The 20,282-nt window shown below is 42.6% G+C and overlaps 2 protein-coding genes across 5 annotated transcripts; both read left to right on the top strand.

Moving 5' to 3' along the window:
* The first annotated feature begins 717 nt into the window (after window positions 1-717).
* mfsd6l (major facilitator superfamily domain containing 6-like) lies at window positions 718-4,665 on the top strand. Its single transcript, XM_086288435.1, has 2 exons — window positions 718-831; window positions 1,971-4,665. Exon 2 carries the CDS (start codon window positions 2,023-2,025, stop codon window positions 3,793-3,795), a length of 1,773 nt encoding a protein of 590 aa, XP_086144561.1. The 5' UTR covers window positions 718-831; window positions 1,971-2,022; the 3' UTR covers window positions 3,796-4,665.
* A 439-nt stretch (window positions 4,666-5,104) lies between these two features.
* Window positions 5,105-15,460, top strand: LOC147332038 (bMERB domain-containing protein 1). Of its 4 annotated transcripts, XM_086288439.1 has the most exons (7): window positions 5,105-5,150; window positions 6,680-6,762; window positions 10,793-10,910; window positions 12,890-12,963; window positions 13,741-13,855; window positions 14,458-14,528; window positions 14,650-15,460. In XM_086288439.1, the coding sequence occupies exons 2-7, from the start codon at window positions 6,684-6,686 to the stop codon at window positions 14,772-14,774; spliced, it is 582 nt and encodes a 193-aa protein (XP_086144565.1). In that variant the 5' UTR covers window positions 5,105-5,150; window positions 6,680-6,683; the 3' UTR covers window positions 14,775-15,460. The 4 variants fall into 4 exon arrangements, with proteins under 4 accessions (XP_086144565.1, XP_086144564.1, XP_086144566.1 ...); XM_086288438.1 differs by lacking the exon at window positions 5,105-5,150 and having other exon boundaries at window positions 5,161-6,762; XM_086288440.1 differs by lacking the exon at window positions 5,105-5,150 and having other exon boundaries at window positions 5,161-6,762; window positions 10,790-10,910; window positions 14,656-15,460.
* The last annotated feature ends 4,822 nt before the right edge of the window (window positions 15,461-20,282 follow it).

Below are 20,282 nucleotides of genomic sequence, written 5' to 3'. Positions count from 1 at the left end.
TTTATAAGCTGGTCGTGGATTTTTTATGTCATAAATCAACTTAATCAGTGCAATGAAATACTACAATAATGCCATGTGGCATCCAGCAGACGAGGTTAAAGTCCCACATGCTGGGGAGGTAAAAAGAAAGAAGAAGAAAGAAACATATATGTGATTTGAACCTCTTGATGTATGTGAATTTTTAGGGTTGAATCAAGTTGAATCACTCCATGTGACACCTGTTAGAGAGCAGAGGTGTAAAAAAAACAGCATGTGCTGGAGTTTGGTATTTTCTGCTTTGTGTCAAACTGCTGTACGATGCTTTCTGCGACTTGAGCCATGATCCAGGCAAACAAACACACAAGTTTCATTGCTCAAAAGAAAAGAAGTCCGGAGATTCAAATCCCCCCAAAAAGGGGGTCATTTTAAAGTCAGCACTAATCACACTAACTGAAGTGGTTCTTACTGAAGATTTTTATCTTTGCACTGAGGAGACAAACATAAAATTCAAACCAGATGACCTGCTTTAATAACGTGTAATTGGACATCAAAACAGAGGAGTTGGAGCTCTCTGATCACTCTCTGATGAACTGCGCCTATCGCCTAATCGAGCTGCGACGATGCTCTCTGTAGTGCACACGGGCATCCACACCAACAGGAGGAGCTATAGTCGTGGGAATCTGCGCCCACAGGTGTGAACTCGCACTGCTGCTGCTGCTGAGCGCGTACCCGACTGCTACAGGTGTCCAGAGCTCAGAGCAACAAAGGTTCAAACCCGGGAGTGCGCTGTCGGAGTCGCGGGTGGGAAATGATCGACAGAAGAGGATAAGGAACTTGGGCAGAATTTAAAAGGTAAATGTTAAACTTTGTTTTTCTTCCTTTATAAAGTTGGCGTGACGTGGACTAGTCCTCCACATCTTGCAGGCACAGGTGCGTCCAGCCTGACGGGTGGTTTCCTGACAGTCTGTCATTTCCTCGTTTTTTCGTGTCAGCTTATTTCCTCAAACACAATGAAGTCGCTGTAGGGTGATCATTTGAGTCTGTCTGCTTCGCATGTGAGTGTGGATAAGTTACTATAAAAACAGATACTTTATTATTGTTGGAGCTACAGCGAAATAAACGAGGGCCAGCCCTCAACTCATTTATTAAGGGCCTCTATCGCATTAGGAACAGCACGAGGAATCATTTTATTACCTGAGAACAGAAATAAATCGCCTGGAGTCTTCAATTTATTTATTTAAACAACTCTATATGGCCAACATAATGGCAAAACATAACTAAAATGAATGTCCGCATTTAATATTTCTTAAATGCTATACAAGGATAGCATGACAGGTGTTTACTTTGACTGCACAGATGTTATCTGTGAGCAAGTAATGGATTCATTTTTAAAAGACTGGACATGAATAACTTGAGCTTATTATATAATATTAAACTAAAGTGTATTTCTATCTAGTTTGGCATCTTGACAATCCTTTCTTTAAATATGTAACACACATTCTAGGGTCAACTTAAAAAAAAGCAGATCTGAAAATGTAAAACTGAGGTCAGAGGTCAAATGCGACTGATATTTCCACGCAAACTGTAATGTGATATTTAGAGTCCTCATACACCAGTATCATTTCCTGATTTTTGCCAATACAAACAAAGTCAGCAGAATCTAAAGCACACTTCTGAAGATAAAAGACATTTTATGAAAGTTTGACTTTATTTGTCCTTAAAAAAGGTCAGAGGTCAAAGGAACGTAATATTTAGAATCCCTATATATCTATATGCTGTCAATATAAACAATGGCAGGAAGAAACATAGTTTTAAATAGCTTTATATAACATTATTACCACTTTGACCTTTAGATAATTTTGCCTTTCTTTAAGGAGAGGTCAGAGGTCAAATCTTTGTATGATGATGCCTGATGCCTTTTCAGAATGTATTAGTATCAAAAGACTGAAATGTCTGCACTAACATTTTTATATTTTCTCTGTCTCTCTCAGTTTGAATCGCTCCATGTGACAGCTAGCAGGACGGACTCTAAGCTGCTCAAACATGAAGAGGATCAAGCAGATTGACATAAAGCGAGCCCTCGCTATGGCTGGAACCTTTAACTTCCTGTGCTCCTGCGCTAAAGCATGCTTGCTGCCCTTCCTCACCCTGTACTTCAGACAGCTTGGCCTGACTCCTGCCATGACGGGCATCGTCATGGGTACCAAGCACTTTATTACGCTGGTGTGGAGCCCCGCGGCGAGCCTGCTCTCCAAACACTACAACAAGAGACGAGCAGTGATCTGCGGCTCTGTCGTGTTTTCGGCAGCAGCCGCTCTGCTCCTCCTGCTCATCCCGCACACGGATATGCATGCATGGACTTGTAACGCCTCGGATCCGCATGTCGGCCCACCCCAAAATCCATCTGATGTATTGTCAGTGAACATCACTGGACCTGTAACATCCCATCCAAAACCTCATGTTTCCCAGTCGCTTGTCACTCATCTTCCTGATGCTGATAGGAAAGCTCCTGTTATTGCAAATGAAACTTCACCTCATCATCATCACCATCACAATCACAGTCATACCACTGAATCTCCTCTTCTTTATGCGCCACAAAAGAATGAATCAAAGGTGCTTGAAAGTTCCAGCAGCTCTTTGGCAACTCCGGTCAGAAACAAGAGGTCTGAGCTGAAATCAGAGCAGCAAACGGGGGAGAAAAAGGATGAGAGTTCTTTGGGCTTCCTGGGCAGCCTAAAGGTGATGGACACTCAGCATCAGCTCTTCTTCTTGATACTCATCATCATGTGTGTGTGGGAGGTGGCATCCGCACCCTTGGAGTGGAATGTAGACGACGGCCTCTACGAATATTTAGATTTCGCGGATGCCTCGGACCGCTACAGCAGCACCAGGGTGTGGGGTGTACTTGGAGCAGCATGCGGGGTTGGGGTAACCGGCCTGCTGGTGAGCCGACTGGCATGCCTCATAGCTGCTCAGACCTCAAGGAGTGTGGTGCATTTCTACTGCTATGCCAGCCTGGCATTTCTGGTCCTGCCCCTGGCCATGTCCCTCCCTCTCTACCTGAACAAGAAGCGAAACAGGACCAGCGGGCTCCTGAAAGCCCTGCAACTGGTGCGCGGCTCCCCACAGGCTGTGCTCTGCGTCTTCACCACCCTGCTGGTCGGGGTGGCGAACTCGGCCATCGACAACTTCCTCCTGTGGCAGATGCAGGATCGCGGAAGCAGTGAGCTGCACATGGGACTATCTCTTGCCCTCGCTCTGCTCTCGCAGGCCGCCTTCCCTCTGATGGCTGGCCGAGTCTCCAGGCTGCTCAGCCCTAGGAGGATGCTCGCAGTTGGAGCCGCGAGTCTCGGCCTGCAGTGCTTCTACTACTCCTTCCTCTGGGGAGCGTGGGCTGCACTGCCTGCTCAGGTGCTGAGTTGTTTCAGCAGCGGAGCTCTCTGGTGGGCCGTGAAGCTCCAGTGTGAGGACATCGCCACACCAGGGGCTGAGAGGAGCGTCAGGAGGGTCTACAAGTCCCTCTCTATTCATCTGGGTAGTGCACTGGGGAGTTTGGCTGGAGGGTTTGTGGCCCAAAGCATCGGGCTCACATGGATGTTCAGAGGACTGGCGATGGTTTTGATGGTGTGGTGTGTGTGCCTGCCCCTGCTCCAGTGGAAAGCCCCCCACCACCGCAGGATTAACTATTCCCGCCTGCTGGCAGCGGACGCAAGCGAGGCCAGTGACTCCGAGTCAGAACAGGAGAGAGACTGGCTTGATAAAGCAATGGAAAATGACAAAAGCAACAACAACAGTGCAAGGAAGGTAAACCACTAAAACCTCCAGACGGTGAAAATACTAAAAGGAGCATAAAGCAATTCTGTGAATAAGAAGAATAAATTCACTGTCACATAATAAATGAATCAGATTTTGCTATTAATATGGAAATGGGAGTCATCGTTCCCTTCGAGCTCTGCAGCCTTGCTTAAAGATATGTCACTCTTCATCACCAAGTTGCACAGTCCAGATGGGGATGATTAATTTCCCACCCTGACAGGATTCATTACAATCAAAAGTGTTGACTTTTCCTTCTCATTACTTTTCCATCAGAATTAAATGTTACGTCATCCAGTCTGTCCCTCCATTTTTTATTTTCTTTTCTTTTATCAGTCTGCGAGTGTCAGCTCTACGGATGGATTTTGGGATTCATCTCTGGGCCTCCTGAGCTTTTACTAATGTACATTTGCATAAGCGGTTATTGTTTTCTAAAGCAAAGAAGGCAGCTCATGTCAGATGTTCTCTCTCCATAAAAGATGGATTTAGACTGTGAAACCTTAAATCTGCATTTCTTGCACTGACCAGCAGGGGGCAAATGCTACGTTTGGAGAAAGGACTCCAATTACATAGAAGTCTATATGAAAGAGAACCTATTTCTGAACCAATTTATCATAAATGCTTTTCCAATGAGTTTATGGTCTCAATTCTGAGCATCAAGTGTTCTTATTTTGTAAATTTTGGTCCAGTTTAGAGTTTAATAGACAATAAATGAGAGTATACTATAGGACGGGGTGGGCAACTACAGGCCCCGAGGGCCGGTGTCCTGCAGGTTTTAGATGTGTCCTTGATCCAACACAGCTGATTCAAATGGCTAAATTACCTCCTCTACATGTCTTGAAGTTCTCCAGCCGCCTGGTAATGAACTAATCATGTGATTCAGGTGTGTTGACCCAGGGTGAGATCTAAAACTTGCAGGACACCGGCTCTCGAGGCCTGGAGTTGCCCACCGCTGCTATAGGACATGGCTTCACAAGTACAAGTATAACTTCATAGAGTCCTCAGTCAGATTCAACGTTGCTCAAGATGGCTATGGCATAAACTGCTGAACTAAAAGCTTTAAAAACCAGTCAGTGGAGTAACACTGGTTAAGTCCATCTTTTGTATACAGTCTGTGGGAATGCTGTAAGTCACAGGTGTCGAACTCCAGGCCTCGAGGGCCGGTGTCCTGCAGGTTTAGATGTGTCCTTGATCCAACACAGCTGATTCAAAAGGCAAAATGACCTCCACAACATGTCTTGAAGTTCTCCAGAGGCCTGGTAATGAACTAATCATTTGATTCAGGTGTGTTGACCCAGGGTGGTATCTAAAACCTGCAGGACACCGGCTCTCGAGGCCTGGAGTTCGACACCTCTGCTGTAAGTGGAAAAAAATCCCAAAACGTTTTGTCTCCAAATGAAAACTGTGAAATCTGATATTTTACCTCCGGTTTTGTCTTCACTTAAAAGTGCTAAACATTTAATTTCTATGCAGTGAAGTAGCATTGATCTAAGGGCTCCATAAGATTATTATAGTTGCAGGGTTGTTGTTTTTTTGTTTTTTTTTAATGGTATATAAAAGAAATGATTGTGATGTGTTTGGGGGGTTTGAATAATTATATTGCTACTTACTTTGCATGACCTGAAAGCCAAAGTAGATAGTAAAAACTTGAATGTGCGACACATTTTGAGCCAGTTTTAGAAACAGTGTTCACTCTGTCGGGCTTACAGATGTTCTTGCCTTGTCATATAACATGAATGGCAGTCATTTTCCTTCATGTGCTTCTGGGCTTGTGGCAACAAATGTGTGAAGTGTCTGGCTGGCTTCGTGGCTGTGGGACATGGCTATCTATGGCACAGTGGCAGCTCTAGTGTGCGGGCAGACGCATGCTGCACTCCCCGAACATCTGGCCTGCTGCCTCGAGGGCCCGCCTGCGTGAAATCGAGTTCTCTCCACTTTGTCGAGAGCTGAACTCAGTCAGGCTAGATGAAAAATTCATGATGATAGACAGCTGGATTCTCCTGTGGAGAGTGCTACTGTTGTGGTTACAGTGGAGAAAACCATTAAAACGGAAGAAGTCTGTTTAACTTTTGTTGTCTTTTGTTGTTTTAAAATGAGGATACCTTTGTGCCTTTGCCTAACATCCAGTGAACCTGTGTAGAGATTTTTTTTTTATGACCACCATAGTAATCCACACTGAGATAGACTGCCATTGACGCTGATGATGATGGTTCTCTGAGAGTGGAACCATGAGAGGTATACCTGAACTTTTTGAGGGAAGGATTTGAAAGTTTGACTAAAATGTCTCCGTTCATTGATCTCCATGAATTCTGATTCAGACTTTTGTGCTCCTCTGAAGGTGAAGTGAAGGGAAGTCGGTTCAGTTTTGGATTTAAAAAAGCAGAACTTGCTTATAAAGAGATTTCGTTCCCCAACTTTGGGAAAGAGTACATTCATGACAAGCACTGCTGTCTATAAATATCACCTGGCATGGCTTTAGGCTCCTTATAATCTGACATCCTTTAAGATCTTAATGTGACTCAGAGTGAAAGAACAAATTTAGTTTGGAGCATTTTTTTTTCTCTCTTGATGGATTTAATTATAATTTTCCACATTCTCCCACTTTGCACTCATTGCTTTGCTCCTGCCAGTCAGTAGGTGGAGCCTCGGAGCTCGCATGAGGTGCAACAGCTTTCTTTTTTCCATGCTCAGAGATCCACGGCTGTAGGACTGGATGGACTCAGCATCAGCTGGCAGCTGTCCTCTCTTTGTGTTTCCTCACACGTTTGGGCAATGCTGCATGGACCTGGGGGACACCTTTTAATATTCATTTTAAGCTTGTGCGAGAATCTCCTTTGAATTTCCTCTGCAGACAAAGAAGAAGAAGTGTCTTTTTTTTCTTTTTAAGAAAAATGGAAAAAGAGAGAAAATCCTCTCAAGTGTGCGGCGCTCTGGAAGACACGCAGGTGGATGAAGCGGTGGAAAAAGCAGGTGACTTTCTGAGCATCGTGTTTGAGTTTGCCTGTGTGCGTGTGCTGTTGCTGCGAGAAGTGATCTAGGAAGGAAGCAGACTTTTAGATCCTTGAAGATCACCACTGTGAGCATCATGTTAAAGTTGTATGTCAGCAGGGCCGTAGCCAGGGCTCCCTCGGGCTGGGGGCGGGCTATGTGTAAGAAGTTTACTAGAATAGATCAGTTATCAACATTAATCCCATCTCGTATGGACAATTAATTAAACGATGTCAACCTTTTTTATTACAATTGTTTGTCATTCCCTAATATACTCAAATTTTAAAATATAAATACACAAATGGCAATAAAAGCAAAATGAGGCAACCAGCAGCTTGGTCTGCAGCAATGTGCCTGAAAGTAATCCTTTAATTTTTTTTTTTTTTTTGTTTTTTTTTAATGAGAGCAAAAACTGTCAATCTCTTTAACTGACATATAGATTTTTTTTCTCTAAAAAAAAAAAAGAAACGCAGTGGAAGATAATCTCCACGTATTCACATTTCTGTGACACAAGAAGAGGAAAAGTGGTGCATTCAGCTGAGGCGTGCACTTTTTTTTTTTTTACTTAAAGAATGATGCAGCTGTCTGAACTCTGCAGCCCAAACAAAGTCTCCTCGGTCAGTAGTCCCAACAGCTGTAGTTTATATGCCGACCAAAATTAGAACATTTTACTTAAAATAACATTTTACTGAATTTGTAAAAAATATATATATATTTATGGGAACATCTGTATACTGTTAGGGCTATAAGTATTTGGACAATGACACTTTTTTCTGTAATTTTATCATAATTAATCTTAAATCAAAAAGTAAAAGCTGTGATTGAAGTGTGGAATTTCAGCTTATAGTTAAGAGACCTGACAGAGGTTAGAGTTAAGTGTCAATCATATATATTTCACCCTGTAATATTCTTAATATTTATAACTGAGCGATTTGTATATATTAGTGCTGTTTCTTAAATTTGTAATTTTTGTAATATATCGTATTATTTAATTAGTCTGTTTCTGTCTTAGAGCAACTATAACCTACATCATTTCTTATGGATCATTAAAGTATTCTGATTGTGACCAACAAAGTTTTTCATTAATTGTTTTAGGAATAACATTTTTATGCCTTGTTCTCTGCATTCAGAGACTCAAACGTAATTAGTAATTAATGTTTTTAATGGTCCTCAGCTGGAAAAAAAGGGTGGAGTGCCCACTCCGGGTCAGGGACGAGTTCCTGCCCCAAGTGGAGGAGTTTAAGTATCTGGGGGTCTTGTTCACGAGTGATGGGAGAAGGGAGCCGGAGATCGACAGACGGATTGGTGCAGATTGTACCGGTCTGTTGTGGTGAAGAGAGAGCTGAGTGTAAAAGCGAAGCTCTCAATTTACCGGTCGATCTACGTCCCTACCCTCACCCATGGTGACGAACTGTGGGTAGTGACCGAAAGAATGAGATCGCGAATACAAGCGGCGGAAATGAGCTTCCTCCGAAGGGTGGCTGGCCTCTCCCTTAGAGATAGGGTGAGAAGTTCAGCCATCTGGGAGGGGCTCAGAGTAGAGCAGCTGCTCCTTCACATCGAAAGGAGCCAGCTGAGGTGGTTCAGACATCTGCCAAGGATGCCCCCTGGGCGCCTCCTGGGTGAGGTTTTCCAGGCATGCCCCACCGGGAGGAGGCCCCGGGGCAGATCCAGGACGTGCTGGAGAGATTATATCTCTCGGCTGGCCTTGGAACGCCTTGGTATTCCCCCGGACAAGCTGGGGAAGGTGGCTGGGGAGAGGGAGGTCTGGGCTTCTCTGCTTGGGCTGCTGCCCCCGCGACCCGGCCCCGGATAAGCGGAAGAAGATGGATGGATATTTTTAATAGTGGGATAAAATTTAGAACTCGTGCTTCTGTGCTGTGTTTCCTGCCTTGTGTTGCTCTGCTTGGCCTTTGCTGCAGTCACCTTCAGCTGCTGCTTGCTTGTGGGTCTTTGCACCTTCAGTTTTGTCACACACTTATGGACCTACAGCAACATTCAAAAGGGTAAAAAAAAAGTTACGGTTGACAGCAGCAAAAATCTGAAAGGAAACGACATCAAAGATTTTTGGATTGGGTGCTCGAGACGAGTAAACGATACAGTTTGCGTGTTGACATGAAGCTTCTGTACAAAGTGAATAATTTAAAGTGACAGGGTGAAATAAAAAGCTTCAAACAGTTTCTGACAGAAAGCTCGGAGCCAAAAAAAAAATGACAAGAAAAGGAACGCATGCAGATTGCTTCAACACTAAAACACCTGCTGATAATTAATATGTAGATGAACAGCGGCGGGATTGCCATGTGGGGAGTTTTGAGGGTTTGTGTTTGTGTTGGCTCGCTGTGAGTCAGTGTGATTGTAGTATGTTTTCACACAAGGTCGGGTAATTAAAAGCCAATCCAAGCTCTGCTGGATGACTCATCGCTCCTGGTGAGGAGTAGGAGGCTGCGGGAGCAGGGTGGGGAATGCAGTTATTCAGGGACGTGCAGAGAGTTACTTGGGGGAAGTATCCACAAAGCTCTGATCACATCGTAGCGGGAAGCTGTTTTAGACCCAAGGTGGTTTTAATTGCTTGTTTGACTATCTTGATTTTGATTTTCCTGGAGAAATTTGCCACACATGGCTTACATGTTAAAATCCATTGTTGCAATCAAGTTAAAATAAAAACTGCAAGTATTCGACAAGCCAACAATCCTGACTTTGCTTTCAATGTGCACAGACAGCAACAGCTTGCATAATTAGCCTGTGATGCATGAATCAGCACCCACAATACCAAAGCTCTGCACCTGGATCTCTTGAAAAAATCCAGTTGTACACCTGTCCTGCTGCTACATTTAAATATTAGAAGTATACATAGATTAAAGTTACACATGCAAACCACACGCTGGTAATAGTAATCAGCTGTTCTTATGAAGACTGCTCATCACACTCTATGCTATGCTGGGATTTCCAGGGTAATTCAGTTAACAAAAGATACTTAAAAGGGACATATCATGCTTGTTGAGATTTTTTTTTTTTTTTCATGTACTCTACCAGAGTAGCTTTGCACAAGTCACAGTTCAAAATAATGCTTATTTATCTTAACAAGTCTGGAGGCTGTAGCCCCTCTGTTTATCCACCATCTTAAACAAACTGTGCTAGCTCTTTCTCCTCTTCTTTAAGCTAGTTTCATCTGATTGGCTGCCCCTTAAATATAAGATTTGAATATAGGTGCGCCGGACATGACCATATCAGGGGTATCTACGGTGGCCCTGAGTGGTCAAACACACTGCAGCTTAAGAAAACAGCAGCAAATAGAAAAATACTGATGACCGTCAGTGCTACACCTCAGCCTCTTAGTAGATGCACCTATGGTAAATATTTGAAAATCCTAGGTGACTTCCTTCTTGACTTATAGCATTCAGAGATGGTTTTGGGAACACAATAATGTGACAGAACAGCTGTGAAAGTGAAGGAGACTGAGACACGCTTAAAAAAAGTGGAGGGTTCATCTCTATTGTGATGGAGAAAAAGAAGCCACTCATGTGTGTTTTAATACTGTAGATACATGTTTGCTGTTAGCTTGTTGCTTCATGGTCTCCACAAAAGACAATAAAGCAACAAGATTTTTGTGATATTTTTTCTCAGTGTTTTTTCTTTTTCCATTGTGTTTTATTCAATTTCTGTTGTGTTTTGTGTGATATTTGCAATATTTTATATTTGTGCTTTTGACCTCTCAGGTCTACTATAGATAACCGCTCCCAGTGACTTCATTCAGAGCCACAAGGTGAAAAAATGGGCAAAACAGAGCACTTAGGGCACTCACGGATTACATACACTGAGATCATCATATAATACTCTGGCTATGTTTAATACGAGTGCACACTTTGCAGCTATACATACATGTTTAAAAATAAGGAAAAGCGTAACGGGTCCTCTGTATGCCTTCATGTTCGGAGCTAACTATGAGTAAACTCTCCAAGGTGTATTATCAGACCCAAACAGCTGTATTCTGATCTTGTCTGTCTCTCAGCAGATGATGTCATTTCCATGGCCGACTCCACAATCACCGTCGAGGATATCGAAGGAGAGCTGTTCAGAATCGAACGAATACGAGACATTCTCGTGCGGAGAGAGTCAGAGCTGAGATACATGTAAGATCTGCCTGTTCTCCAGACCTCTTCGTGTTAGGTACATTTAAACATGCTCAGGGCATAAATCCAGACTACATCTCATTAGTTTAGTTTGTTTTTTTAGGATTTATGGTTCTCTGTCTGTTGGAGGAGGAGAGCTTTTGTAAGAGGATGAAATATTCCTCTGTTATCTCATGTGATGTTTTACTGTTTGGTCCCCTGCTGCCACATACACTACAAAACTTTAAAGTTCAGGGATCTGAATGCACCAATATACCGCTAAGATACCCTCAGGAGTCAGAGATGATGCACCACAACTGTCAACCATCAGTGACTGAAGCAGCCATGTGGATGATGGAAGTGAGGAAAACAGCCGTGCTATTTCAGGCCTTAGCAGACGAACAGCACATACACACCCACAGTTTGTTTGTTATTTTATTCGATCTTGAAAGCTGGCTTTTGTTTCTGCTGGTCTTTTCTCATTATTTTGGCGCAGCAGAGTAAGAAAGAGAGGCTAGCACTGCATAATATAGCCATATGGTGAACTTGAAAACTGAAAATAATCATTGTTGTTCTGGGTTTTGTTTTAACACAACACAAAGTAGTCATGGATTGGTCTCTCCAGAGCCCGGATCTCAGCATTATTTAAGCAGTGAAGGGTTAATCTTGACAAAGAACAGAACAAAAGGCAGCCAACATGAAAAGAAAAGCTTTCAATGTCCTTCAAGAAGTCTAGAGAATTGTTCCTGAACACTACTTAAAGACACTACAAGAAGTCTGCATAAGAAAGTTCAGGCATAACAGAGTTCAAGAATAACGGTGGTCGTACCAAATACTGACTTTCAAGCTCACCACAATTGTAGAAATTCTCTTTTTGCCTGTGTTTCCATGTAAGTTTGCACACATTTCATTTAATCACTGCACATACTTTTCCATTTTCCTAGCAAAATGTAAAGAAATGAAGGGTTGCTCAAGACTTTTGAAGAACTTAAGTTTACTTTTGCCCAATGTCAACAACTAAGCAGGTCATATAGTTATTTCTTGGCTGACTTTCCATTCTGTTGTTAATGTTTAACAGCACATCCTTTTAAGCAGTTAATATAGTTAGCTAACTATTAGAGAACAGCATTAGCAAAGAGATAATAAGATAAACGTTTTACATTCAGGGCTCCCCTTTATCTGGGTAGCAAAGCTTAAAAACTAAAAAGATTAAAAGTAACAAAATTAAGTAGGTGAATCTCAAACTCAACCTTTGAAGCATAGTTCTATTATTTATCCAACACTGTTTGGGTTTATTTTGATCTCTATGTTCTCTGAGTATCTTTCCTGGGGTTTTTTTGTTTTTGTTTTTGGTGGGGGGGGGTTGTACCACAGAAGTCCTCTTATAGGCAGCAAACACATCCTCGTCCTTTAGGCTCTCTGTGACATTCATACAAACTCCTGCTTTCAAGCATTTTGAATAAACATGTCGCTGTGAGCCTATGAGTCACGCTGGCATATATACAGCTGAAGTACACTGAAGTGAAACCTATTTAATTAAAGCAGCAGCTCAGAGCACATCTATTACAGTCACTTTCCTCTTTTTAACACCACTGTTATTTATAGCAGCCCACACGTATGCGCACACGCCGCCACATACACAGATAATACCCATGCAACCAGCCCCTGTTGTTTGGAAATCGCCATCAGAGTCAGAGGACAAAATGAGATGTGATACTGTTGGGTGTGATTCATTCACAGAGGGCAATGTGGTGGCGTTACTTCAGCTAATAAACCACTGTCATCTGTGGCCAAAAGCTGAGTCCAGTGGTTGTTTCTTTGATATACCCATACAATTGTCACACAAGGTGGGAATTACCACATAAAACATATTTTTTCTAAAGCCCATGTGAAGACAAGTGTAGCTTAACTGTTGTTTTACCTGAATATCAGCTTGTTTGCTGCAGATATCTAAAGTTTGGTGAAGAAATATTTTCTTTATTTGTCTTTTTTTCTCTCAGGATGGACGACATCCAGCTCTGCAAAGAAATCACAAGGCTGAAGCAGGAGTTGCAGAAGCTTGTCTCAATTCCAGGTAAATTAAAAAGTAGCCTGCGCCTCTCGACTTTAACCTGGTGACAGTGTGCTTTGAGCGGGCCCTGTGCGGTTCTTGTTTGCTCTGTCATAGTTGAAAAGATATGAGCTGTCTCCAGTAACGCAGTTCAGCGAGGACTGGAGTGAATTAAGCACATCTTCAGAACGAGCTTGCTGTCAATTAAAGAAAAATACTTTTTAAAAGAAAGGTTTTCAGGTAAAGCAACAATGAGCCTCTGGAGCCTTTTCTGTGTTCTACTTAAATTTTATTTCTTTATTGTCGAAGGAATACTCGCATTCCTCTGTTCATTAAGTTGAGATGGCAACCCAGAGAGAAAAGACAGTTGCTCTGGCAACTAAAAAGAAAAGTAGTAAAACTACCATAAAAAATTCCAAACTGTTCATTTGTTTGGAAGTGAGCAAACTTACAAATTCAGTGAAGGACGCAGTACTTATTTCCCCCGCTGAGTGCAGAAGGGCATAAGAATCTATATTCTTGGTCGACTCTTGTGGTCCCAAAAAGAAGTCAAGATGAAAATGACCCTACTCACTCACCTCACTAACATTTATAACAAGTTCGTTTCTCATCGTACTGAATACAACACGATGGGAGTAAAATAGAGGATGAAGCAGCTTTGAATTAAAGCTCAAGGCTTCTCAATGAAACTGACAGATGCTGGAACAGTGGCTACATCCATCTCTTTTTATAAAGTCTGTTGGTACACTGCACAGTGACTACAATTTCTAACAGAAGGCTTGTCTCGTGACTACTGAACAGACAAAGACAAGTCCAAAGAGGACCGGGAGAGAGAAGAGAAGCTGCTGCAGCAGATCAACAAGCTGGTGGAGACCAGAGACTTCCTTGTGGACGACGTAGAGTTTGAAAGGCTGAGGTGAGGCTAATGGATGAAAAGAACTTTGACTGAGTGCCACACTCTGGTATTCAGGGGGATTACAGAGATGAGTCAGACATAAAAAGCATCTCCTGACTTGTCTTTTAATTCTACAGTTTATTATTGATTATCGGTTCTGTTCTGTCAGAGCACTTCGGTTCACCACCTTTGCCGTGTAACAGAATCTGGGCAATAATCTGATCCTTCATGTGATGTTTCCACTGACAAAAGCGCATACAGCTTTAAAGCCTTAATTAGTTATTTGTTACTTAATTCTTCATATAGCTCCACTCCTACGAAGCCCCTTTGTATATTTTCCTAATTAATGATAGCATGTCCACCATCACTCACAGATCAGCTGTCGCTTCTGATAACTAGGTTGTTATTTCGGAGAAAAATCTGCCTGTAAAAACTTAGCAGGAGCGTGACAGTCACCTCCGCTCGTTAGTTAAAGTAAATGCGAAAATATTCTGAACTGTGAGGATGCTGTGATGCCCACAGCCTGGGATTTAAAGCAAGCCTTGTGGTGTTTAACAAGATGTAATAAAAATTTTAAACCCTGTAATTCACAGTGAATAACAAGGAAATATGCTTTTTCACAGGGAGAGAGAGGAAGACAGAGAGATGGCAGCCTTCTTACAGTCCAAATTTCCCAAAGCTTTGGCTGCAAAAGGTGAGTCTAACCAGAAAGCTGGCAGTTAACAGTTAACTATTGAAGCCAGTTAAGTAACCAGTAAATCTTAATGATTGTGAACCCACTGTGGTGATTGTACTGTCATGTCCTCTCCTTTAAGCTTCAGGTGCTTCGCAAGATCGAAAGGTGGCGTTTAAATCCCAGCAGACCTCAGCGCCGCTTCTCACGAAAACCGGCCTCACGCTGCTGAAAGACTGCTGCGGCTTCACCTGCTCCGTCATGTGACTCAGAAAGCCCAGAAAGTGGGTTCTGCTCATCTGGGCGTTGAGTTTTCAGTGGGAGAAATGTTTCGTCACACATCCCAAGTGACCAGACGTTAAGACGAAAAGTGACAACAGTTGATACTATCTTCAAATGTACGTTTGTTAGTGTGTGTGTGCGTGTGTGCACATAAACAGGCTTCCTCAGTGCTTTCTTGTATCAGCTGTGTCCTTACAGGAAAGATTATATGTGTTCTGCTGTAATGTGAGTGACATGTACTGAAATAGTTTGTTTGGTGTGCTGCTGTGAAATACCGTGTATTGCAGCAGGAGAGCTTGCCGCCTTATGAATCTGCTAATGATTCCTGCTCGGTTACAGTACTTAGACGTTATTGTAGCTGCTCTGACGGTGCCATTAGCCTTTGAAGATATATTAGAAAGTGGAAATGCAGATATCTCTCTGAGAGCAAACTCTTACCAGTCTCACTTTGGCATTTGCTGTGGCGCATTGATTAATGTAATTACATTGTTATGACTGTAACTGGGCATAACTTGTTTTTTAGTAAGGAGTCATGCAGTGTTTGTTTAAAAAGAACATTTAAAAGACGAGTTTCACATGTGAGATCTGATTCATAGTAAACAACTGTGTCCACTGTTTAGTAAGTTTCATGTAACTCTTAATGTAGCATCTTGGAGTGTTGTAATAAAGATTTTTAGTGCTCTTCCTTTGTGTTTGTCCTAAATATTAGATCCACTGGTTAAAGGAGCCTCCTCCCTTCTGTAAGTGTTCGGTGATCACTCGCTGATATTTCCCTGTGCTTCGTTTAATATGTGGTCCACGTAGTTCATGGACTCCTTCGCTGACTCCATCCAGAGACTACTCCAGCTGTGTGTAGCAGCAGTGTCAGCTCTAAAGTTCCCATTTTTAAAAGATATCATCAACACATCAGCAACATCAGACTCAGCTATAAAATCATGAGCAATTTTTAATAATAAGAATAATGTTTCATGTAATTATTAAAATAGTACATATTACATAGATAGAAAGAATGATTGATATGCATTGTTTATTAGATACAGCTTGCTAGGAGCACCTTTTGCCTTCAAAGCTGCCTGAATGACATCTATGTCCAGATCTCCAACAGAGCATTTGACTACAGTGAACTCATTGTCATGTTTAAGAAACCAGCTTGAGATGATTTGACCTTTGGGACATGATGTGTTGACTGCTGGAAGCAGTCATCAGAACATAGGAACACTGTGGTCATATAGGGATGAGCATGATCAGCAGCAATACACAGCAGCATGGATCCATGCAATGTTTTTGCAGTCATTTATTGTAAGATTTTGTAAACTCTCTCTTTTGTAAATTAAAGCCTCAATTTCTGTGTCTTAGCTGATGGAAACGACACCCAGTGAGGTTTTCTGCAGCTGTGTAACATCTGCTTCAAGCTTTGACATGTTTTGCATACAGAGATGCTCTTCTGCATACCTTATTTAACATAATGTTGCCTTCCTATCAACTCGAAGCAGTCTAGCCATTCTCTTTTGACATCTGACATCAATAACACATTTTCACCCAGAGAACTGATGCTCTTTGGACAGTTTTTCTTTCACTGTGATGGTTTCTGAAATTGTCACGATTTGCTGGGCAGGACTCAAATGCAGGACTCTGAGATGTGCAAGCACAAAAGGGTTTATTTACAGCACCAGGTGAGATTTGTACATATATACAGTGAATGTGGGGAGAGGGTTCCTGGGGTTCAGAGGGAAGGTCCAGGGCTTGGGGAAAAACTCACTCACACACCTCTTCAATCAGTCTGTGATAATGAAAACACTCAATCTGAAAGGAAGGGTGAAGTAAGTACAACGATCCAATGAGGACCAACACTCCACTGAGGCCTTAAGTACTGCCTGGAATAATCAGTAGAGATGAGCAGCAGGTGATTAGAGCGTGGGCGTGGAATCCAGGATGGCACAGACGCCGCCCTGGAGGAGAAGGTGAGCACAGCAACCAGAGCAGCAAGAACCATGACAGAAATGTTCAGTTTCTGAAGTACTCAAAGCAGCTTGTGTCGCACCAACAACCATGCCACATTCAAAGTCACTTAAATCACCTTTCGTCTCCCATTCTGATGCTCGGTTTGAACTTCAGCAGGTTAGAGTTAGACCATGTCTACATGCTTAAATCCACTGAGTTGCTGCCATGTGATAGGCTGATCAGATACTTGCATTAACACACAGCTGATCAGAGGCTCAGTGGTGAGTGGGATAAGATGTGCTGAAATATTTTTAGTTATGTATATGTGTATATGTGTGTATATTTACATGGTCAAACTAACAATTAGGTTGGTTTTCAGTATAAAGCTTATCAGATGTCACTCATATTGAATAGTTATTTTATAATCCATATAATGTTTGCACAGTTCAGTCATGTTGATTACATATTAAAAAGCTACTGTGCGTGTGCCACACTTCTGCCACACTACACGTAGTGTAATTACCAGATAACAAAACCAGCTGTTTGGTGGAAGCCATGAACATAAATATCTGACCTGCTCAAAGAAATATTTTTTCGCCATCCTGCGCTTTACTGCCATGACAACAGGATGAGAGGCTGTTGCGCGTGTCTGGTGACGAGTTGAGGTATTTCTGTTCTCTGTGATGAGGAAGAAACCAGATGGTTTCAGTTCCACATAACTTAACTCAGCTGCCCTCCTCTACACACGCACGCACACAGAAATACACACTGCGGCCACTGATGACTCATACAGTGGAGATTTATTGTGTCCAAAAGCAGAACTACTGTCACCAAAAAAATGCTTCTTGATGGACCATCCTGCTTGAATATGAATTTTCACTTCAGTTGCTGTTGTCTGCCCTGCTTTTATCTGCACCTCTCCTCCAGGCAGTCACTTTTGCAATTGCATTTTCATGACAGTTGATAAAGCTCGTTTCAGATAAACAGACCTATGTACGGATGAGCAACACTCTCCACTGCATTTCATTTGCAGGCTGAGAAGACTAATCAGGGCTCCATAGTGTGTGAACGTAGACAAGTTACTGCCAAGCCACTCTAATTAGATGCTTGTGGAAGCGCTTGTTCTCACACATAGCGCTAGATGAGACATTAAAGAGTCCCAAGAAAGGCAATATCATGCTTTGCCAATTAAAGACTTTATGCTTTCTTATTTCTTTCTTCCCTTTCTTTTAACTGCTTTGACAGTATGTTCTTCTAAATGCCCTGAATAATCCCCAGCGGTGGAGAGGAAGCACACCAATTCATGGTGCTGCCCACGCGTTTGGAGAGGCCTGCATCGCTCTGAGGCAGTTTATATTCTTTCCCTCTGGAAATCATCTCTGACATTTACTCCAGGGAAAGTAAATGAAAGATCTTTATGTGCCGGCATGTCAGGCGCTGGGAGAGGGAACCAAACAGAGCGTTATAGTGGGATGCAGACACTGTTGGCTGCAAGAGAAGGAGATGGTGGTGGGAGGGAAAACAGAGAAAAGTTATAAAAACATTGGTCACAGACACACTTTTTACAACAAGGAGTTTTAATTGCTCCTTGTGTCGTATCTGTGATTACACAGAGGGGAAAAGGCACTTTTATATAACATTTTGAACCAAATTAGCTCTAAGAAATAAAAATTTTCTTGGGTGAAACAGTCACACAGTGACTCTGAGGGCTGGTGACTGCCATCACTGTTTCTGTCTCGTAGCAGGACTGTCCTGATCTCTACAGGAGAAGAAATATAATTGTCTGTGATCACTTTTTAAAATCTTTTTATGTTCTCAGCTGATTCTTTGATTGACTTTGATGATGAAACACCACCACACTACTCTGCATTTAATCATTAGTTATTGTTAATCTCTAGCTCAATCATGTCTCCCCCCCCCCCCTCACCCCCAACCAATCACAGCAGAGGGCTGCCCCTCCCTGAGCCTGGTTCTCTCTGAGGTTTAGTCTTGTCAAAAGGGAGTTTATCCTTCCCACCATGGCCAAGTGCTGGCTTGGTGCTGGGGGTTGGGAAGCGCATCTGTAACCAGAAGGTTGCCGGTTCGATCCCCGGGCTCTCTGTCCTGGTCGTTGTGTCCTTGGGCAAGACACTTTACCCTACCGCCTACTGGTGTTGGCCAGACGGGCCGATGGCGCGATATCAGTTGCCTCTGTCAGTCTGCCCCAGGGCAGCTGTGGCTACAACTGTAGCTGCCTCCACCAGTGTGTGAATGTGAGAGTGAATGAATAGAGGAATTGTAAAGCGCTTTGAGTGTCTAGAAAGCGCTATATAAATGCAATCCATTATTATTATTGTTTATAATATAAAGTGCCCTGACAGGACTGTTGTTGTAATTTGGAGCTAAATCAAACTAAATTGAATTAAATAAAATAGCTTCAGCTGTAGGCACCAAAGCCCCATGTATCTGTCGCTCTAACTCTCTGTTTTCAGGGGGAAGACAGTCAAAGGAAAATGAGTTTAAAGTCAGGTCCTTAAAGGAAAAAACAGCTATAACAGCACATTTTACACAGTGAATGAACTGATAGGCCACATCAGGGCCTAGCATAACATAACTAAGGATTACTTTGAACTCTGAATCAAGCTAACACACTTTACAAATCATAGAATAAGAGTGTTTTGGTGACAATTTGAGTAATAGGTTCTCATTAATATTTGTGGGATGACAGAGCTCCGTACATATTCAGCAGGTTACGTGGACAAACATTACAGGAAAGTCCATGAAAGCACTTGGAGTAGTCCTTAAGACTGCTTAAAGAGCTTGACTAAGATAGTTCGCACATGATTGCACATTACTGAAGATCTACTTAATAAGAAAAGATATGATTATTATTCAGTCTTTTAAAAACCATCCATCCGCTTCCGCTTATCCTTTTCAGGGTCGCGGGGGGCGCTGGAGCCTATCCCAGCTGTCATAGGGCGAAAGGCGGGGTACACCCTGGACAGGTCGCCAGTCTGTCGCAGGGCCAACACACAAGGACAGACAACCATTCACACCTAGTGGCAATTTGGATTATCCAATTAACCTATCCCCACAAGCTGCATGTCTTTGGATGGTGGGAGGAAGCCGGAGTATCCGGAGGGAACCCACGCAAACACGGGGAGAAAATGCAAACTCCACACAGAAAGACCCCGGCCTGATGGTGGAATTGAACTCAGGACCTTCTTGCTGTGCGGCAACAGTGCTAACCACCGTGCCACCATGCTTTCTCAAATATTTTGAGAAAACCCTTATAGTATAGTTCTGATTTAAAAGCAAGGATCATGTCACTTGGAGAATTCAGATTAATGGAGTGGGCGTTTTCTTCTTACACTCTGAACCTTTTACTAAAATCTCAGTTTTGACTGACATGATCTCTGGAACATTTTCTAAGTGCTGATATCTAAAATACATTTCAAGAAAAGCATTAGCTGCTGTTGATGTATCAGGACACACAAAGAAATGGTCCCGATTATAATACTCCTAGAACTATCTACACCACTTGCTTTGGTGCCAACACATCATTTTAACTGC

Source organism: Aulonocara sp. 'chitande type north' Nkhata Bay, linkage group LG4 (assembly GCF_057382095.1).
Source record: "Aulonocara sp. 'chitande type north' Nkhata Bay isolate Kocher_YH1m ecotype deep benthic linkage group LG4, A_spYH_male_GT1.1, whole genome shotgun sequence".
Classification (NCBI taxonomy): domain Eukaryota; kingdom Metazoa; phylum Chordata; class Actinopteri; order Cichliformes; family Cichlidae; genus Aulonocara; species Aulonocara sp. 'chitande type north' Nkhata Bay.
The sequence above is the reverse complement of the archived record's forward strand: the minus strand, read 5'-3'. Positions and strand labels throughout refer to the sequence as shown.